Source organism: Hesperophylax consimilis, chromosome 15 (genome assembly GCF_061612785.1).
Source record: "Hesperophylax consimilis isolate HC1 chromosome 15, BYU_Hcon_1.0, whole genome shotgun sequence".
Taxonomy (NCBI): domain Eukaryota; kingdom Metazoa; phylum Arthropoda; class Insecta; order Trichoptera; family Limnephilidae; genus Hesperophylax; species Hesperophylax consimilis.
The window spans coordinates 23,766,585-23,781,761 of record NC_142850.1 but is presented as its reverse complement, the minus strand read 5'-3'; the positions used below and the strand labels follow the sequence as shown (position 1 = coordinate 23,781,761).

The 15,177-nt window shown below is 38.1% G+C and overlaps 2 protein-coding genes across 2 annotated transcripts; both read left to right on the top strand.

Annotated features, from left to right (window-relative positions):
* The first annotated feature begins 23 nt into the window (after window positions 1-23).
* ATPsynB (ATP synthase subunit b, mitochondrial) lies at window positions 24-5,115 on the top strand. Its single transcript, XM_089640058.1, has 5 exons — window positions 24-153; window positions 784-916; window positions 1,001-1,199; window positions 2,488-2,676; window positions 4,617-5,115. The coding sequence occupies exons 1-5, from the start codon at window positions 123-125 to the stop codon at window positions 4,791-4,793; spliced, it is 729 nt and encodes a 242-aa protein (XP_089496184.1). The 5' UTR covers window positions 24-122; the 3' UTR covers window positions 4,794-5,115.
* A 1,838-nt stretch (window positions 5,116-6,953) lies between these two features.
* LOC149417518 (calcineurin-binding protein cabin-1-like) lies at window positions 6,954-15,129 on the top strand. The gene is made up of 2 exons (XM_089640057.1): window positions 6,954-7,080; window positions 7,763-15,129. Exon 2 carries the CDS (start codon window positions 7,764-7,766, stop codon window positions 14,220-14,222), a length of 6,459 nt encoding a protein of 2,152 aa, XP_089496183.1. The 5' UTR covers window positions 6,954-7,080; window position 7,763; the 3' UTR covers window positions 14,223-15,129.
* The last annotated feature ends 48 nt before the right edge of the window (window positions 15,130-15,177 follow it).

Sequence of the window (15,177 nt, the reverse complement as noted above, 5' to 3'; positions counted from 1 at the left end):
AATATTTTTTCGTTTCAGCTGATAAGTAGTGAAGTGTCATTTTGACCTCGTCAGTGGCCGACAGACGAGTTTTGTGATCGACATCTCCCATTTCTTTAGTTTTCGAAAAAATAAATTTAATAATGTTGTCGAAGGCAGCCCTCCTCCGTACTTGTAAGTTATTTATATGTAAATCGTTTGAAAATACCACTCCAACACATCAAATTAAACATTTTTACGATTGGCGTTGAAAAGATGACATTTTTATCGAAAAGTCCAAACCTTTATGTAATCACTGGCAAAATTATTATTTTGACATTTGTTCCGAAAATTACTTATTTTAGAAACTTATACGAATGTAAGATATTGTTAGCAAAGCATGAAGGTCAAAAAATTATTCATACCGTTAATAATTTGTCGTGGAAAGCCTTCAACATCATAAAATTAAAACTAACCTCAAAAGTTGAAGGCGACCGATGTCTATCGTCCAGATTGTCAAACCCCTGTTTTTAAATTACCTAACTGTTTCAAAATTTATTGAAACAGTTAGGTAATTGCCACAATGAAAGGCCCCTTTAACGTAGCAGATTCTTTGTAATGTTGCAATTATTGTCCCTTCTTCACAGTCTTTGACAGAATTATTCTGCCATCATCAAAATAGGTGTAGTATAAGTTATGCAAACCATTTCTTTGGCTTTGATCTCATATTCATGAGTATAAGTAGTTTTAGGTCGAAGAGTTATAATGATACTACAATTTGTCAGGGTTTAGCCAGATAATAATCACTTATATGTGGATTTCTAGGCCAGCAGATGCGGCCATTGGCAATGGCAGTGCGTGGTTCAGCCACCGGAGGAGAGAGGGATGAGGTCAACTTCCCCCGCCCCGTGCGAGGTGAACCCGGCAAGGTTCGCATGGGATTCCTCCCCGAAGAATGGTAACCATTATTTCATCTTGAAATAAAACTGTAATAATTATTTGATTGTTTTTAAGTTATTTTGATGTAATTTGTCTATTTCAGGTTCCAGATGTTCCACAAGAAGACCGGAGTCACCGGCCCCTATGTCCTAGGAACTGGTCTGATCACCTATCTGTGCAGCAAGGAAATCTACGTCCTGGAGCACGAATACTGGACCGGAACAACCATCCTGATCATGATGATCTTGGCACACAAGAAGTTCGGCCCCAACATTGCCGCTTACCTCGACAAGGAAGTTGATGTGAGTAAAACATGAGTGATAATACTAACTGTAACTAAACGTAAAAAAGTCTTGTTCACAGTATATATGTACTCACTTTTCTCATTATCCTAACCTTACCTAAATTCACTTATAATTTGTAGGATATAGCCAGACATTGAATTATAAATGTGCATAATGGATATAAATATTTTAGTCTTTTTGGTCATTAGTGCATATTTGAGCCTTTTTAGGACATCAGTGCATATTCGAACCTTTTGTTTTCATCATTAATGCATATATTTGCAATTTTTATCTTCAAAGTTTTGAGCCGTTCCCATTAGAAGTGGTAATTTCGTAATATATTTAGTAAATCTGATTTGCACAGTAACTGGACATCGAGTTATAAATATGCATAATGCATATATTTGAATCTTTTTGGTTGTTAGTGCATATTTAAGTCTTTTTTGGTCGTTACTGCATATTTCAAACAATTTTTCATCATTATTGCATATTTTTGCAATTTTATTTTTCAAAGCTTTAGAAATGGTCGTTACGTATTATTATTTAGTAAATTTGAATCAAATTAATACAAATTTAATCAAATATAATTATTAATAATTTACATCGTAAATCTAAATCTGACAGTCTGGCTGGGAATTACGATTTACAAGGGAATACATACACCACCGTATTACAAATTTACTTTAACCTAACCTTCCCGTTGCCAACCAGGGTTACCAAAATCTCTGAAATTACTATCTTCCATGTATCAGTTTAATAGTGTAATACATAATTATTCTGTTGGTACTTTTTGGATTCCTACAAAATTAGTGATCCCTCATGGTAACCAAAGTATTTTTTTTTTGCATCTTGACTTTTCAAAAGTTAAAAACTACCAGGGGCCGTCAATTTGTAAATCGCACCAATTGAAGAGTTTTACATGTATTTTCCTGCAACCTTTTAAAAGATCCAGTCCAAAGACTAGTTGAACGATGGCTACCCATATTTAGGTGTCATCACTCTAGGCCTTGAACTGACTGCATAAATTTAGGTCGCAAATTTTTTATTTTTGATTAAAAAAACAATTATAAAAGCTACAAATATGGGATCGATGATGAAATATAGGTGGATTCTTTGGTTTTAAACCACACTAATCAGTTTATATGTTTCTGTATTAATACTGGGAGGTATGGTTCTTAGAATCCACAACCCAATGCCCGATGCCCGCTAACCTCCATCACTCAAGACATTTTTTTTTTAAATATGCCATTGTTCGAGTGGTTAAATATGTAATATTTTCGTCTAAATGGGTTGTCTTCTTCCGCAGGCTCTGGAGAATGAGTACTCGCAGGGGCGCAAGGACAAGCGCTCCGCCATGGAGGAAGAGATCGCTGATGAGAAGCTGGAGCAGTGGAGGGCTGAGGGCACCACGCTGCTCATGGCGGCCAAGCGGGAGAACATCCTGCTGCAGCTGGAGGCCGCCTACAGGGAGAGGGTGGCGCACACCTACCAGGAGGTACCTCCATCCTTTTTAACTATGTGTTTGTGGCCAAAACCTCCGAGGCCCAACTGCCCACAACTGAGACAGTTAAACTAATTAATTTGGTCGCCAAACACGGCTAAAGCCATTTCAAGCAACACTTTGATTCTGAATGGTTCTGGAAATTGAAAATAGATGCTTTGGTGATAGAAGACTGTTCAGAATTAAATTGTTGCTTGAAATGGCTTTAACTGTGTTTAGTGATCAGATCTAAATAGCTAGGTGCTTCCCTACCTTCCTCTTCCCCATTTTCTTCCCTTCCCTGCTGCCTTCAGTCTCAAAGAACAGTTAGGAGCAGTTGAGATTCTTGTGCAGCATTCACATTTAAAAAAAACAGAAAGGTAGCTGGGTATTCAGATCTGATCATCAAATATAAGCCATTTGAATCAACTTTTTGATTCAGCTAAATGGTGGTCTCTCACCCTGCGATTTGAACCCGCATCCTATAAGTTCTGAGCCAAGGAGCTTGTGTGCCCTTTGTCTTTTGTTCATGGTGTATCGTCTGGGTTCAGCTGCGGCTATAATTTCATCGAACCACCTTACATGACGTCTTCCTTGGTTGGCAACTCATTTAGTGTTACAGTCATGCAGTGACCAGTCAGTGGCTGAGTCGGTATCGCATCTGTGTCTCACCCAGGCGTCGTGAGTTCAATTAGTTGGCTGGCTAAATCCTCCATCACGTCACAAGCAACATTCTCCGTTTGTTGTGATGGTAGTAGGAGATTTTCAAATATTGTCATGTTATTTGTAACCCGGGAATGATTGTCTTTTCTTTAAAAAAAATATTTTTATCAAAATTTAATTATTTACCACCATTTTTGGAAAAAATGGTGGTATTTATTTGTCACAAAAGTGACTTTTTTTTGTAAGCTGCGTTTCGTTTTGTAGCTTGTATATGTGGCTCATATTTCTAGCTTGTCAAAACCATAGAAAAATATGTAATTTAAAATGTTTAATATTACTTTCTTATTATCAGAAAATCGCACGAAAAATACGAAAATTCGTATTATTGGACAAAGAATTGCGAATCTCGCTTCATTCTCTTATAAAATGACAATGGTGCATTTTTCACATAAAAAATGGCCAAATTGCAAATGCGAAATTTGAATTGTCTCTTCATCAGTCATCCTCCTAAATGACCCAGTCTGTTCCTATTTAAACTTTGCCAAGTTAACAGTCATGCTGACCTTCTACTTGCTTCTACTGCATCTTATACAGTAAAACAAGGATCGCATATGAGATATGAGAGGGAAAGTAGGATATTGGCATGAATGGAGGCATTTTCTAGTAGCGGTTTGGGGCCTAAAACGGTCATTTCGACAGCACTAAGCAGAATCGATATGACTAATTAAGCTTTTATCATTAATTATAAAATATACATAAATGTATATATTTATTGCTAACACGCCTGGTACTGTTATATGTCGATAATTTTATCAACACAACTGATTTATTCTTATAAATTTTTTTTTTTTGCTGATTTTTTTTACTAATAATCGTGAGCTATTTTGCTTGCAATGTCATGAATAACTGTCTTAATTTCCCCAAGTTTAAATCAGTCTCTGTTTATTGAAAAGCAGCCAGTGATGTTGTTAACATGTAGATAACATTGTCTACGTAGGAACATGCTCGATAAATTAACCCTATTTTAGTCAATACGTATAATGACATATTAATTTTATAATACAATTCATAATATAATAATATGTCATTGGTAATTTGTGGTCATGCTAGCGAGTGTCGCCTAATCAATTTTAAGATGTCCGTGATAGATTTCCTGAACTCTCGTCAACTCTCGAAACAACTCGTCCTCAGGGTTGTAGTGTCGATGATTTGGTGATCATTATGAGTCGATGCAATTTCTTCATTTGATTGTTTTGTTGCTGCTCCATCTAATCGTTGCTTTCCATCACCAGATCAAGAGGCGTCTGGACTACCAGGTGGAGACCACCAATGTGGATCGCCGCATCACCCAGAAGCACATGGTCAGCTGGATCGTCAACAACGTCCTCAAGTCCATCACCCCCGACCAGGAAAAGGAAACCATCAACAAGTGTATCAATGACCTAGGACTCCTCGCGGTCAAGCAGTAAACACAACTACAACTCTCCGTTTAGAATATTACAATCCATCGGTTACTATTGCAAGAATCAAGCATCATCCAACGTGAAAAACATATATAGAATACTGATTCTTAGAGGGGCGGCCAACCCTTCGATGCATTATGTATCCACGTTAGAACGTTATTCACAAAATAGTAGTGAGTGTTCTGGCTTATATAACGAATATTATCTTCCATGTTGAAATTTTTCTGTTTGGATCATGGATATCTTTGTAAATAATTAAAGATGTAAGAGCAGATCACTGTTGCGTATTGTTGATGGATTATTTAATCGTAATAAATTATCAACAAAATATACTGCTTTTTATTTATTTTACGGTATGTGTTTCAGATCACGAGTGTTTTTCATTCAATATTACATTAAAAAATATAAATGAAAATAAAAATAATACTTTAAAGTTTCTGGATGACACCAATTGGTATGTAATGGGCCGGCGAATGACCAAAATATCAGTGGAATATTTTTGAACCTAACGGCATGATTTTTTAACCTATCGGCGAATTAGTTTTTGCAAACTTAACTTTACATGGTTAGTGTGTTATTTTATTTGAAGTATGTAATGGACCAGCAAATAATAATATCAACAGAATATATTTGAACCCACCTTTGGGATTACTTATTATTTAAATAGCATTTTGTTTCTTAATTTAATTACTACAAGAAAAAAACTATAAAGGTGTTTTTTTTTTTTTTTTGATATTTGTTTTTGATGATGATGGACACTGTAACGATGTCCGAAACGTTGGCTAAAGAAGGAGTTAGCGCAACATGGCATAACACACCAAAAACAAATATAAAAAAAAACACTTGGCTGTGAAAATCTTAAATCATATTTAACTATACAGGCTGTCCACAGGTAAAGTTCACTAACTTCGGGGGTGATTCTACATGATTTTAGGTTAAAAAGTTGAATTGTTTATATGGGAAAATAAATATTCTTCTATGGGAAAATATTTTAGGATGGAAATTAGTTGGAATTTAGTTGGAGTTAATTATCTTTATTTGTAATAAGCATTTACTTTGTGGCTCGTCATAATTTACAATAAAAGATATAAATTTGTTTTAGACCACTTTAATTTTAATTGTACTCTACCGGTTTCGGAAGCACCCTTCCTTCGTCAGGAGAATATTAAAACTTTTAATAATTAAGTTTTAATATTCTCCTGACGAAGGAAGGGTGCTTCCGAAACCGGTAGAGTACAATTAAAATTAAAGTGGTGTAAAAAAAAATTATATCTTTTAATGTTAATTATCTTTTTTAAGTTAGTGCACTTCACCCAAGGACACCCTGTATATCTAGGTCGAGGGAGAAGTTATTTTTTTAGTCAATCAAAATTTAAAATTTCCCGATGTTCGTTTCGTTAGTACGGTGTGATGTTTGCCGGAAGGTTCCGCGTCAATCTAAATATGGACAAATAATTTAAATAACCCAACTAAGAACCTAATAACCTATTTTGCGCATGTTTTTCTATCTTCCCCATTGTAAATAGTTGTTTCTTACAGGAATTCTCAAGGCCTAGAACGAAGAGACCTAAATATGGGTAGCCATCGTTCAAATCGCTAAGAAGAAAAAGAATTGTACCTCATATTTTTTTTAATGATGAATTATTGATATTCTATACTTCAATGCTGTAGAAATATAAAAAAGTCTTGTAAAACACATCACTTTGGTCTGATAAGTTTCCAAGTGCATAGTACCTTTTCTGAGTTGCAAGGTTGTAAACATTGCAAAGTCAATTTCTCTTTTGTCTCTAACAATTGCCATCCTACGCAATACTGAGGCTGCCCCTTATATAACTAACTAACCATCACGCCGTTTCTCGCAGGGGTAGGCAGAGAGGACGTTTCGTTAGGGCCCAAATAAAACTCTCAAGAGTGTAATAATTGAATGAAGAAAAATCTTTTTCAATTGCATTTTTTTTTGTTCTATCAAATTAATGGAGGGATATTGAAATCAAAGCACCGCTTTGATTATTATTCACAATATAATTTTAAATTAAAAATAATATAATTTGGGGCTTCGAAAAAAAAATTATGGCAGGTTCAGTAAAGTTGTTGTCATTCTCTTGTTCTCTATGATTTTATTTTGTTATTTTCGTTTTGTTTTCTCCATGGAATTACTTTTGACAGCTCGTTTTCTATGTCGGCATTTTGCCGCAAAATGAGAAGAATTTACTAAAAGAGTATTATTTGTTAGTTTAATTTTTACTTCTAAAGACTGAATAATTTATAAACGAGCAATTGATATAGTCTTAAGGTATGTTATAATTGCTTTCATCGAAGTACTGAGTAGAATAGTACTTGCAAAGATATAAATAATAATGATTGGATTATTTCTATAGCGATGTTTGCATGGAAAAATCACCTCAAGATGATTGAACCCAAAATGCGAAAAACGGATTTTTACAGTAAAATGTTTATTAATCTTGTCGAATTCCACTGCACGCGTAATACGTAAAAAATATAAACAACACTTTGTTTCACCTTAATTACTACAAGAAATAACTATTTATGTGATGGGAGATGGTAAAAGCTGCATTAAAGTTCCATTTTTTAGTTAAGTTATGTTTGAAGGTTAGGAAATACGCACAAATTATCAAAATAACCCAAGCTATACCCCAAAAACCTATTTTGTGCATTCTTACTTAACCACCGACTTAAATAGTTGTCTCCATTCAATATTTAAGTTGAAATCAAGTGTTTTTAAAGAGCCTTTGCATGCAGCAGAATTCGACAAGTTTACCGAATGTGTATTTTGCGCAAAACTGAAATACTGGTATTGAAGAAAACCATTATGTATGCTTTGTTAATTGTAATGATGGAATTCCAATGAGGATAAGATTAAACACTCGACTTATCTTGAAAATTCACAATCTTTCATGTTGTGAAAGATAAAAATGTGTTTGCCATCTTAATATAAATGAAATCATCTTACACAGAATGATACGAATAGCTGCCTTGAATGATGTTTCGACGGACGAGGAGAGCGATGGAGAGGGGGAGCCGGGAGTGACCAGGGAGGCTCTGGAGGAGATAGCTCTGCAGCAATATGGACGCACTCTGGAACTGCAGAGGAAGGGGAACCTGAAGGATGCTCTGCAGCTGCTCAAGGACCTCCTGGACACAGAACTCCTCTATGCCGTAGAGAAACCTGAAGGAAAAGACCTAGTAAACAGACCCCTCCTCAATTTAAAATATCTCTGCTATAGAAATATAGCCTCTATAAGTGCTCAGCTTGGAGATCCTGAGACTGCCGTGGAAGCCTATCTAGAAGCTTCTACCTACGATCCAACTGATATTACCCTTTGGTACCGCCTTGGAACTACAAGTCTGAAGCTTGGCAAGTTTGATTTGGCTTTATACGCATTTCAGCGCGGAGTCAACTGCAATGCCAAGCATTGGTTGTGCCTAGATAATTTAGTCACCATTTTACTCGGCCTAGGAGAATATAATGACTGCATATTCACTATTTATAGTGCTCTCGACTTGGACCCGGATTATCTTCGTGGCAGGGTTTACCGTAAACATATCTTTACTGAATATCCATACGTCCGAGAATTCCTGGCAACCTTGAATCCTGTCTACAAGTGGACGCCAGAAATGGATGCGGATGTAAATGGGGAAGAAACAGAAAAATTGCTTTCTGAGGCAAAGACCATTAACGAGACTTACACAAACCAAGTGTTTGACAATAAGGTGTTAGAGCGGTTGCCAATTTTAACTTTGAATAAACCTATAGAAAACTGGAGCTGGTTTAGTCTCGGAGAGTCGCTGGTGGACATGCACAATCACATTACGGAGAATTTGTTGAGTCACGCTTGCGTCGTCAAAGTTAGCCAACCTGAAGAAATGAAATACTCTGGAGAATCTCTACTAGAAGAGCCTATGGAAATAGACTGTGCCGAAGTCAAACCAAAAGTTGTTGTGGAAAATGTTCAGGTAGATGAAAAAGTTGCCACGGAAAAGGTTCCCGATGATAAAGTTGAAAAAAATGGAAATGAACCCGAAAAGATGGAAGTAGAACTGGACACTATCCAACAGGATACCAATAAAATAAATAATGAAGTGAAAGATGCCAAGAAAGCGCCAGCTACGAGACGAAGGGGAAGTTCTCTAAGCTTTTTGGAGCAGTGGGAGTGGTGCACCAAAAGAAGATCCTCCAGGAAGAAGCCCTCCAACAGGCAAGATCATAATGAAACCATTTGTGCAACATTGAAGCGCCTCTTACCGCAACATCTGGTCATCCACGAGAGCCGTGAAAATAAAGCCAAAGACTTTAAAGGAGAAAGTGATTCCTTGGATACAATGGACTTGTACAAGCTCTTTGAAGAAAAGGAAAAGGGTTCAGAAACAGCCACTCCGGAAGACGATATCGAGGTATTGGATTACTTCAACTCTGAAAAGGAGCAAACTGAAGTACAAGATTTCATACAGAAGTACGTAGACTCGACTTGTGATATTATTACAATGTTGGATGATTTTGTGGAGACTTTGGCTAAATTTTGGGAGACCGTCTGGCCGGAGGGGTTGGGGGATATTTATATGGAAGCTAATTGGTGCTCCCGACAACATTCAGACCCTCCTCTCGGATATGACAAAACTCCAGAAGTTTTAAAAACATTTATAAATATCAATCTTATTCATCTGGAAACCGGGATCAATAAATTGCTCGAGGATGAAGAAGAAGAAAAGAGAGGGAATGTAGAGACTGAATTAATAGATTTATTAAAGATTTTATGTTCAAGAAAAGAATCACTGGGTGAACATGCCCTCCCTTTAACACTGAGATTTCTCTGGGTAAAATGCCACAGCTTATTGTATAACGAACAAGTGGAATTTGCGCTGGATTCTTTGTACTATATCATTTATGAACTAAATTGCTTAGACGAAGAAGGCGCCACATTTTCCTTGAGGGTTCCCAATTTTTCTAAATGGCCTGTTATTACCAAGAGTAATTGCATTGAGTTGATCAAGTCGCTAGAACGAAATAAGCAATTATCCACAGTGCCTAATCTTTATGAGTCAGGAAAATATGAGGAGGCAATAAATATAATACAAGATTCATTTAAGTATTGCCAACACCAGGCTAGCAAGCTAGAGTGGGGGAGTATGGCTCTGGACTGGGCGGTTCAGCTGGTCACCCTGTTAGAGTGTCAGTGGGCGCTCCAGGACACGGGGCAGTGCTTCATTTGGGCCCCCATCTGCCTGCACGAAGCCTTGAAGCAGTACAACCTCTGCGAACAAGGCAGTGACAGCTACGACAAATGGTCTCTCACTGTCATCAAAGCCCTCATGTGTCTTGAACATATCTTAAAGAAAGAAGGAAGTGAATATTTAGACACTTTACCAGAAAAAAGTCTCAGCCGTTTGGTTCAAGATATCATTCAAATTATCGTTCTTCAATTGGATGATACAAATCCTAATCAAGAAATGCAATTGAGCACAACGGCTTCCTGGAAATTATTACACTACATATTTCAACGAGAAGAAGACTGCGGTAGGATGAAGAAGAAAAGTGCTCCGGACGAATCGCAAGATGGAGAAATCCCAGCATCTCTCATGATACTCTTCATAGCTCATGAAAATTTGGGTAAAAAAGGCTGGTGTTTAATAAATGAGGGAGAGTTGCTTTACTTTACTCTGAACACTGTGATTCCTCGCCTTCGTTCACCAGCTCTGTTTTCCGTTGTGGAAACTGTCAGCCAATACCTGGAGCAATGCGTCTGCTGTCTCTTTGGACATCCTTCCAAGAAAAATAAGCTCAAATACTTGATAGACCACAATGTGACTTCTACCAAAATAGATTGGGATTGGTCCCAGCAGATATTTGTCCTCTACCGTCCGGAAGAAATGCCAGAGTTCAATTCCTACAGGCTCGGATCAATCACAGCGGAATCTGAACAGCTGTTTCAAAGCATGCTGCTCTTAGCTCCCCCAGGCCTTGACCCACAGCGTTACTGCGGAGATATCACTGCTTACATCGAAGGCAGAAAGAGTAAGTTGCCGGATGTAACCATTGAATTGCCTTACAAGATGAGAGACATTTATTATCTGCTTGCTGATTTTTACTTTAAAAACAATGAAACACAAAAAGCGTTAAAATATTACGGCTATGACATTGTCATAAGTAAAAATAGATTTGATTCTTGGGCCGGGATGGCTTTGGCTAGATCCAGCTTGTTGGAAACCAAGTTGAATTCGTGCGAGAAATTCAAAACGGAGATGGAATATCTCACTCGGGCAACAGCCGTAGAAGCGTGCTTCAAGAAAGCCTTGGAGATAGATTCTTCCCATTCCATGTTGTGGATAGAATACGGTTCCTTCGTATATGGAGTGCATTCCTTCTGCTCTCGAATGCTGAAGCAAGCTAGCGAGTCCCTCAGTATGGAGAGTTTTGAAGTCCTGGAGAACCGTAAAGACACCATGTTGGATACAGCGCATAAATGCTTTGTCAATGCCCACCGCCAGTGGATGGCCGAATGTCTGAGGGATGACAAAGGGCCTCAAGATGAACGCTGGCTCCACTATTACATGCTGGGGAAAATAGCCGAAAAGAAAAATGAAGCCCCTCAAAAGTATTTAGAATATTATCAAAAGGCCAGTAAATTTTTGGAACAAAATAATGCAACATATCCTACAAAAATTAACTACAATAATCCTCAAAATTTATCTGTTGAAGCCCTCGAGATCCATTATCGGATTCACGCTTCCATTCTTAAATACATTGAACAGCATGAAAACAAAGCTATTTTTGTAACAGCGGGAAAATCTTTCAAAGAATGCTTGGATCAGTGCGCCGTGGGACCTTTTGCACCGAGGAAAAAGAATTCTAAGGAACCCACCGCAGATCAGACTAAAGATAATGATGATAAATCTAATGATGTATCCGAGAAGAATAATACGGAAACTAAAGAAAATCAAACATCTACTCTCAAACGAACAAATTCAGATGGAGAAGAAAGCGCAGCTAAAAAGGTTAAGTTAGCTGATACAGCAAAAGATATTTCAAATATTGAATTGAATTCAATTAAAAAGGAAGAAATAGTCATTACAACCACACAAACTGCGGAAGTAAAAGAAGAGCTTTCTCCAGAATCTGAAATTATCTCTGTGCCGCTAGATTTGAATCAAATTAATGTGATACCTGAAAAGCCAATACCCACTGCCGACATTGAGAATGTTGTTGTCGAGGTGAAAACTAGTCTAATGGAAGTTGAAGAATCAGCTAAAATGATTGAAAGTGATAATTCCAGCACTCCAAAAATTGTAGAACCAGTAATCGATTCCCCAGAAAATACTGAACAAATAGAACAGTCTACTGTTATTGAAAATAAACTCAATGAACCAGTTGTTACAGAGTCGGAGAATCAAGAGAGTACTGCTTCAAATACGGCCACTTCTAAGTCGTCTAAATCGTCCAGTAGTTCTAGTTCCAGTTCCAGCTCTGAGGATTCTTCTTCCGATAGCAGCAGCTCTTCTTCCTCCTCCAGTGAGAATACCAAACAGGCACCCTCTGAGATGACCCAGGAGCAGATAGGGGAGATTATCTCCGTCTGTCTAGAAAACCTGGAAGACTGTGTGAGTAGATTCCCCCAGCACTACAAGGCCTTGTACAGGCTGGCTCACTTCCATTTCTACTACAAAAGAGATAAAAACGTCAGCAGGTGTCGTGACCTGATGTTGGGATCATTTGTGGCCAAAGACAAAATTAAATTACAAGGCCTCTTTTGCGAAAGAAAGAACAGTAATTTTTTCAATGGCATTTGGAGGATCCCAGCCAGTGAAGTAGATCGGCCCGGGAGCTTCGCTTCTCACATGAGTCGGTGCGTCCTCATAACCATGGAGGTGCTAAAGGAAATAGATGATAATAAGACATTATTAGATTTGTCTTTGCAACTGCAACGGACTCCAGATGCTGAAAAGAAGTATTTAAGAGATTCTGAAAGAATTGAGTTGTCTCAGCAAGCACTCTCTCTGTGCATTCGGTCCATCAAGGGACAGTTGGGCAAATTTAGTAAACAATCTGAGATATCTAAAAATGTATTGGGAAGAAAAGAACTCTCCCATCTGATGCTCGATGTGTACAAGGCCTATCAGAGAATACAAAAGCATATTCCCAACAAAGTCCCTATTTTCTCAGGGCTCTTGGTGGAAGCTTACAAATTGTATTCTGGAAAATCTGATACTGAAAACTTGTTAGAGAAAAGTGTGAAAAAATGTCAATCCATCATTGTGAACATGAAACAACAGGCGGCACAGGCCCAGTTAGCCAACACCTCCATCATTACTTCCCTCCCGAGTGAATCCAATCCAATTCCAATCACTCCGACACTGCTCCCCACCCCCCTTCCCGCAGCTATTCCTCCACCTAAGAAACCAAAAACCATTGTTCCAATCATACCGGCTACCAGCTTCTTACCACATGTGGAACCTCCATCATTCCCCAACATGCAGAGTTCTTATCTACCATACCTGCCCATGATGGATAACTCTTTACTTTCCGCTTTCGGCAAGTTTGATCCGGCGGCTGCCGCCATGTACATGTCCAACATGAGAGGGCTGGGAGGCTTGGGGGGCATTGCTAATTCCGGATACCAAGCTGATTTCCTACATCTACTAGCTGCCAGCATGGACCCCACTGCTTACATGCCACAAACCAAATCAGTCTACAATCAAAAACCAAAGCAAAGCGCTGCTTCTAAAAGCAACTATCAATCTTCAAGCAAAATGCCGTCTGCTTCAACTATGAAGCAGCATTCGGTGACAAAGACCACTTCTTCGTCCACTCTGAAAAACTTTGCAAGTTATACGGCTGCGCAGCAGTCTCTTCCAAAAAAGCCCCCGCAAACTGTTATAAGCTTGATTGCGTCTTCGACCCAAGCGAGTGCTCCACCAGTGTCTGTTCAGCAGAGCCTGTACAGCACCAGTCAGAACTATGCTCTTCCTGCTCATTCCTCTCCTTCTCCGGTACCTTGCACCACACCTGGTGGTAGTGCCCAGCCCGCTCACCAGACTGCTACTTCCACTGTCAATGCCTCTCTTCACACCAAGCCGCCTGCGCCCCATCAGCAAGTGAGTCCGGGCAAAACCCTGCAAGAAAAACTGGCCGAGCGGCAAAAGCAAAATCCCTCAGTTTCAAAAGCCAGCCAGGAAATCGGTCTCAGAGCTGGACCCTCAGGTGCCTTCTCTGGAAAGATTCCGTCTTCTTTGACCATCACTAAAACTTCAACAAGCACCAAACCGGCAAATTCAGTAGAAGAGCAAAAGCAATATAAGGATTCGACATCGAAAATATCTAGAGAAGCAAAGAAGTCCATTCAGTTTGGTGGACTTGAAAAACTTGCACAACCCAAAAAGATTATTGATACGACAGAGGTTATTGTTCTGGATGATGACTAACTTTCAAACTGAAACACATTTTCTAGTAACATATACATTTTTTTGTTTATATAATGTTTTTGAAAAATCTAGTCCTACTGTGTTTTGTCAATCTATTTGTATAAAGAATGGTATCTGTGGCAGGCGGGCGGGGTGAATAAATTTTTTTATACAAATCTAAACTTTTGTTCAAAGATTGATGAAATTTGCACACTTGGCTTTCAAAATAAGAGGAAGGTCACCATGTACACGAGATTTCTAAAAACCACCCCAATCCCCTGTTCCCGCCCTTTAAAGCAGATTTTTAATATGAATTTTTTATTATTCGCCCATAAGGACTTTTACATACATAATATGATATACAAAATAATAATAATTTTGATACTTCTTGATGAAATTTTGCACGCTTCTCGTTCACAATAAGAGAACAATTACTGTCTATGTCTGATTTTGAAAAACTATAAAGTCGGGGCTACACCGGGGACTTCAGCTAGTCAAAATATCCACTCGAGCGAAGGGTGATTTACAAAAAAAAAAAAGCCTTGAGTGATGGAGATTTTCGGGCGTTCGGTTTTGGATTCGGCAGTGCTCATTCAAAAATTCTTACCTCCGAATATTATTATGGAAATATGTATATAAACTGCTTATTATGGTTTAAAGCCAATGCGTCTATATTTCGTTGATCATCCCATATTTGTAGGTTTTATAATTGGAAATTTAAAATTAAATTCGAAAAAATCATCTATCTAATTTTAGGCCTAGAGCGAAGACCTAAATATGGGTAGCCATCGTTTGCAATCATGTTATACAATCATTCTGAATGTTAATGCTAGAATTGCCTATGTCAGTTTTGGCTAATTTGATTCAGGCATCAAAGAAAGCACTCTAAAACGTTCCTTATTTGAATGCACAATGTCATCAATCTATAGTACCTGAAATAGGTATTCATAGCATTCAAATAAGGAACGTTTTAGGA

What these genes read in the sequence shown, in the direction of transcription:
- ATPsynB (XM_089640058.1), top strand. Translation starts at nt 123, where the DNA reads ATGTTGTCGAAGGCAGCCCTCCTCCGTACTT. An exon ending in GGCAGCCCTCCTCCGTACTT is followed by an intron (nt 154 to 783) that starts GTAAGTTATTTA and finishes GTGGATTTCTAG; the next exon opens with GCCAGCAGATGCGGCCATTG. An exon ending in TGGCGCACACCTACCAGGAG is followed by an intron (nt 2,677 to 4,616) that starts GTACCTCCATCC and finishes TTCCATCACCAG; the next exon opens with ATCAAGAGGCGTCTGGACTA.
- LOC149417518 (XM_089640057.1), top strand. Translation starts at nt 7,764, where the DNA reads ATGATACGAATAGCTGCCTTGAATGATGTTTCGACGGACGAGGAGAGC.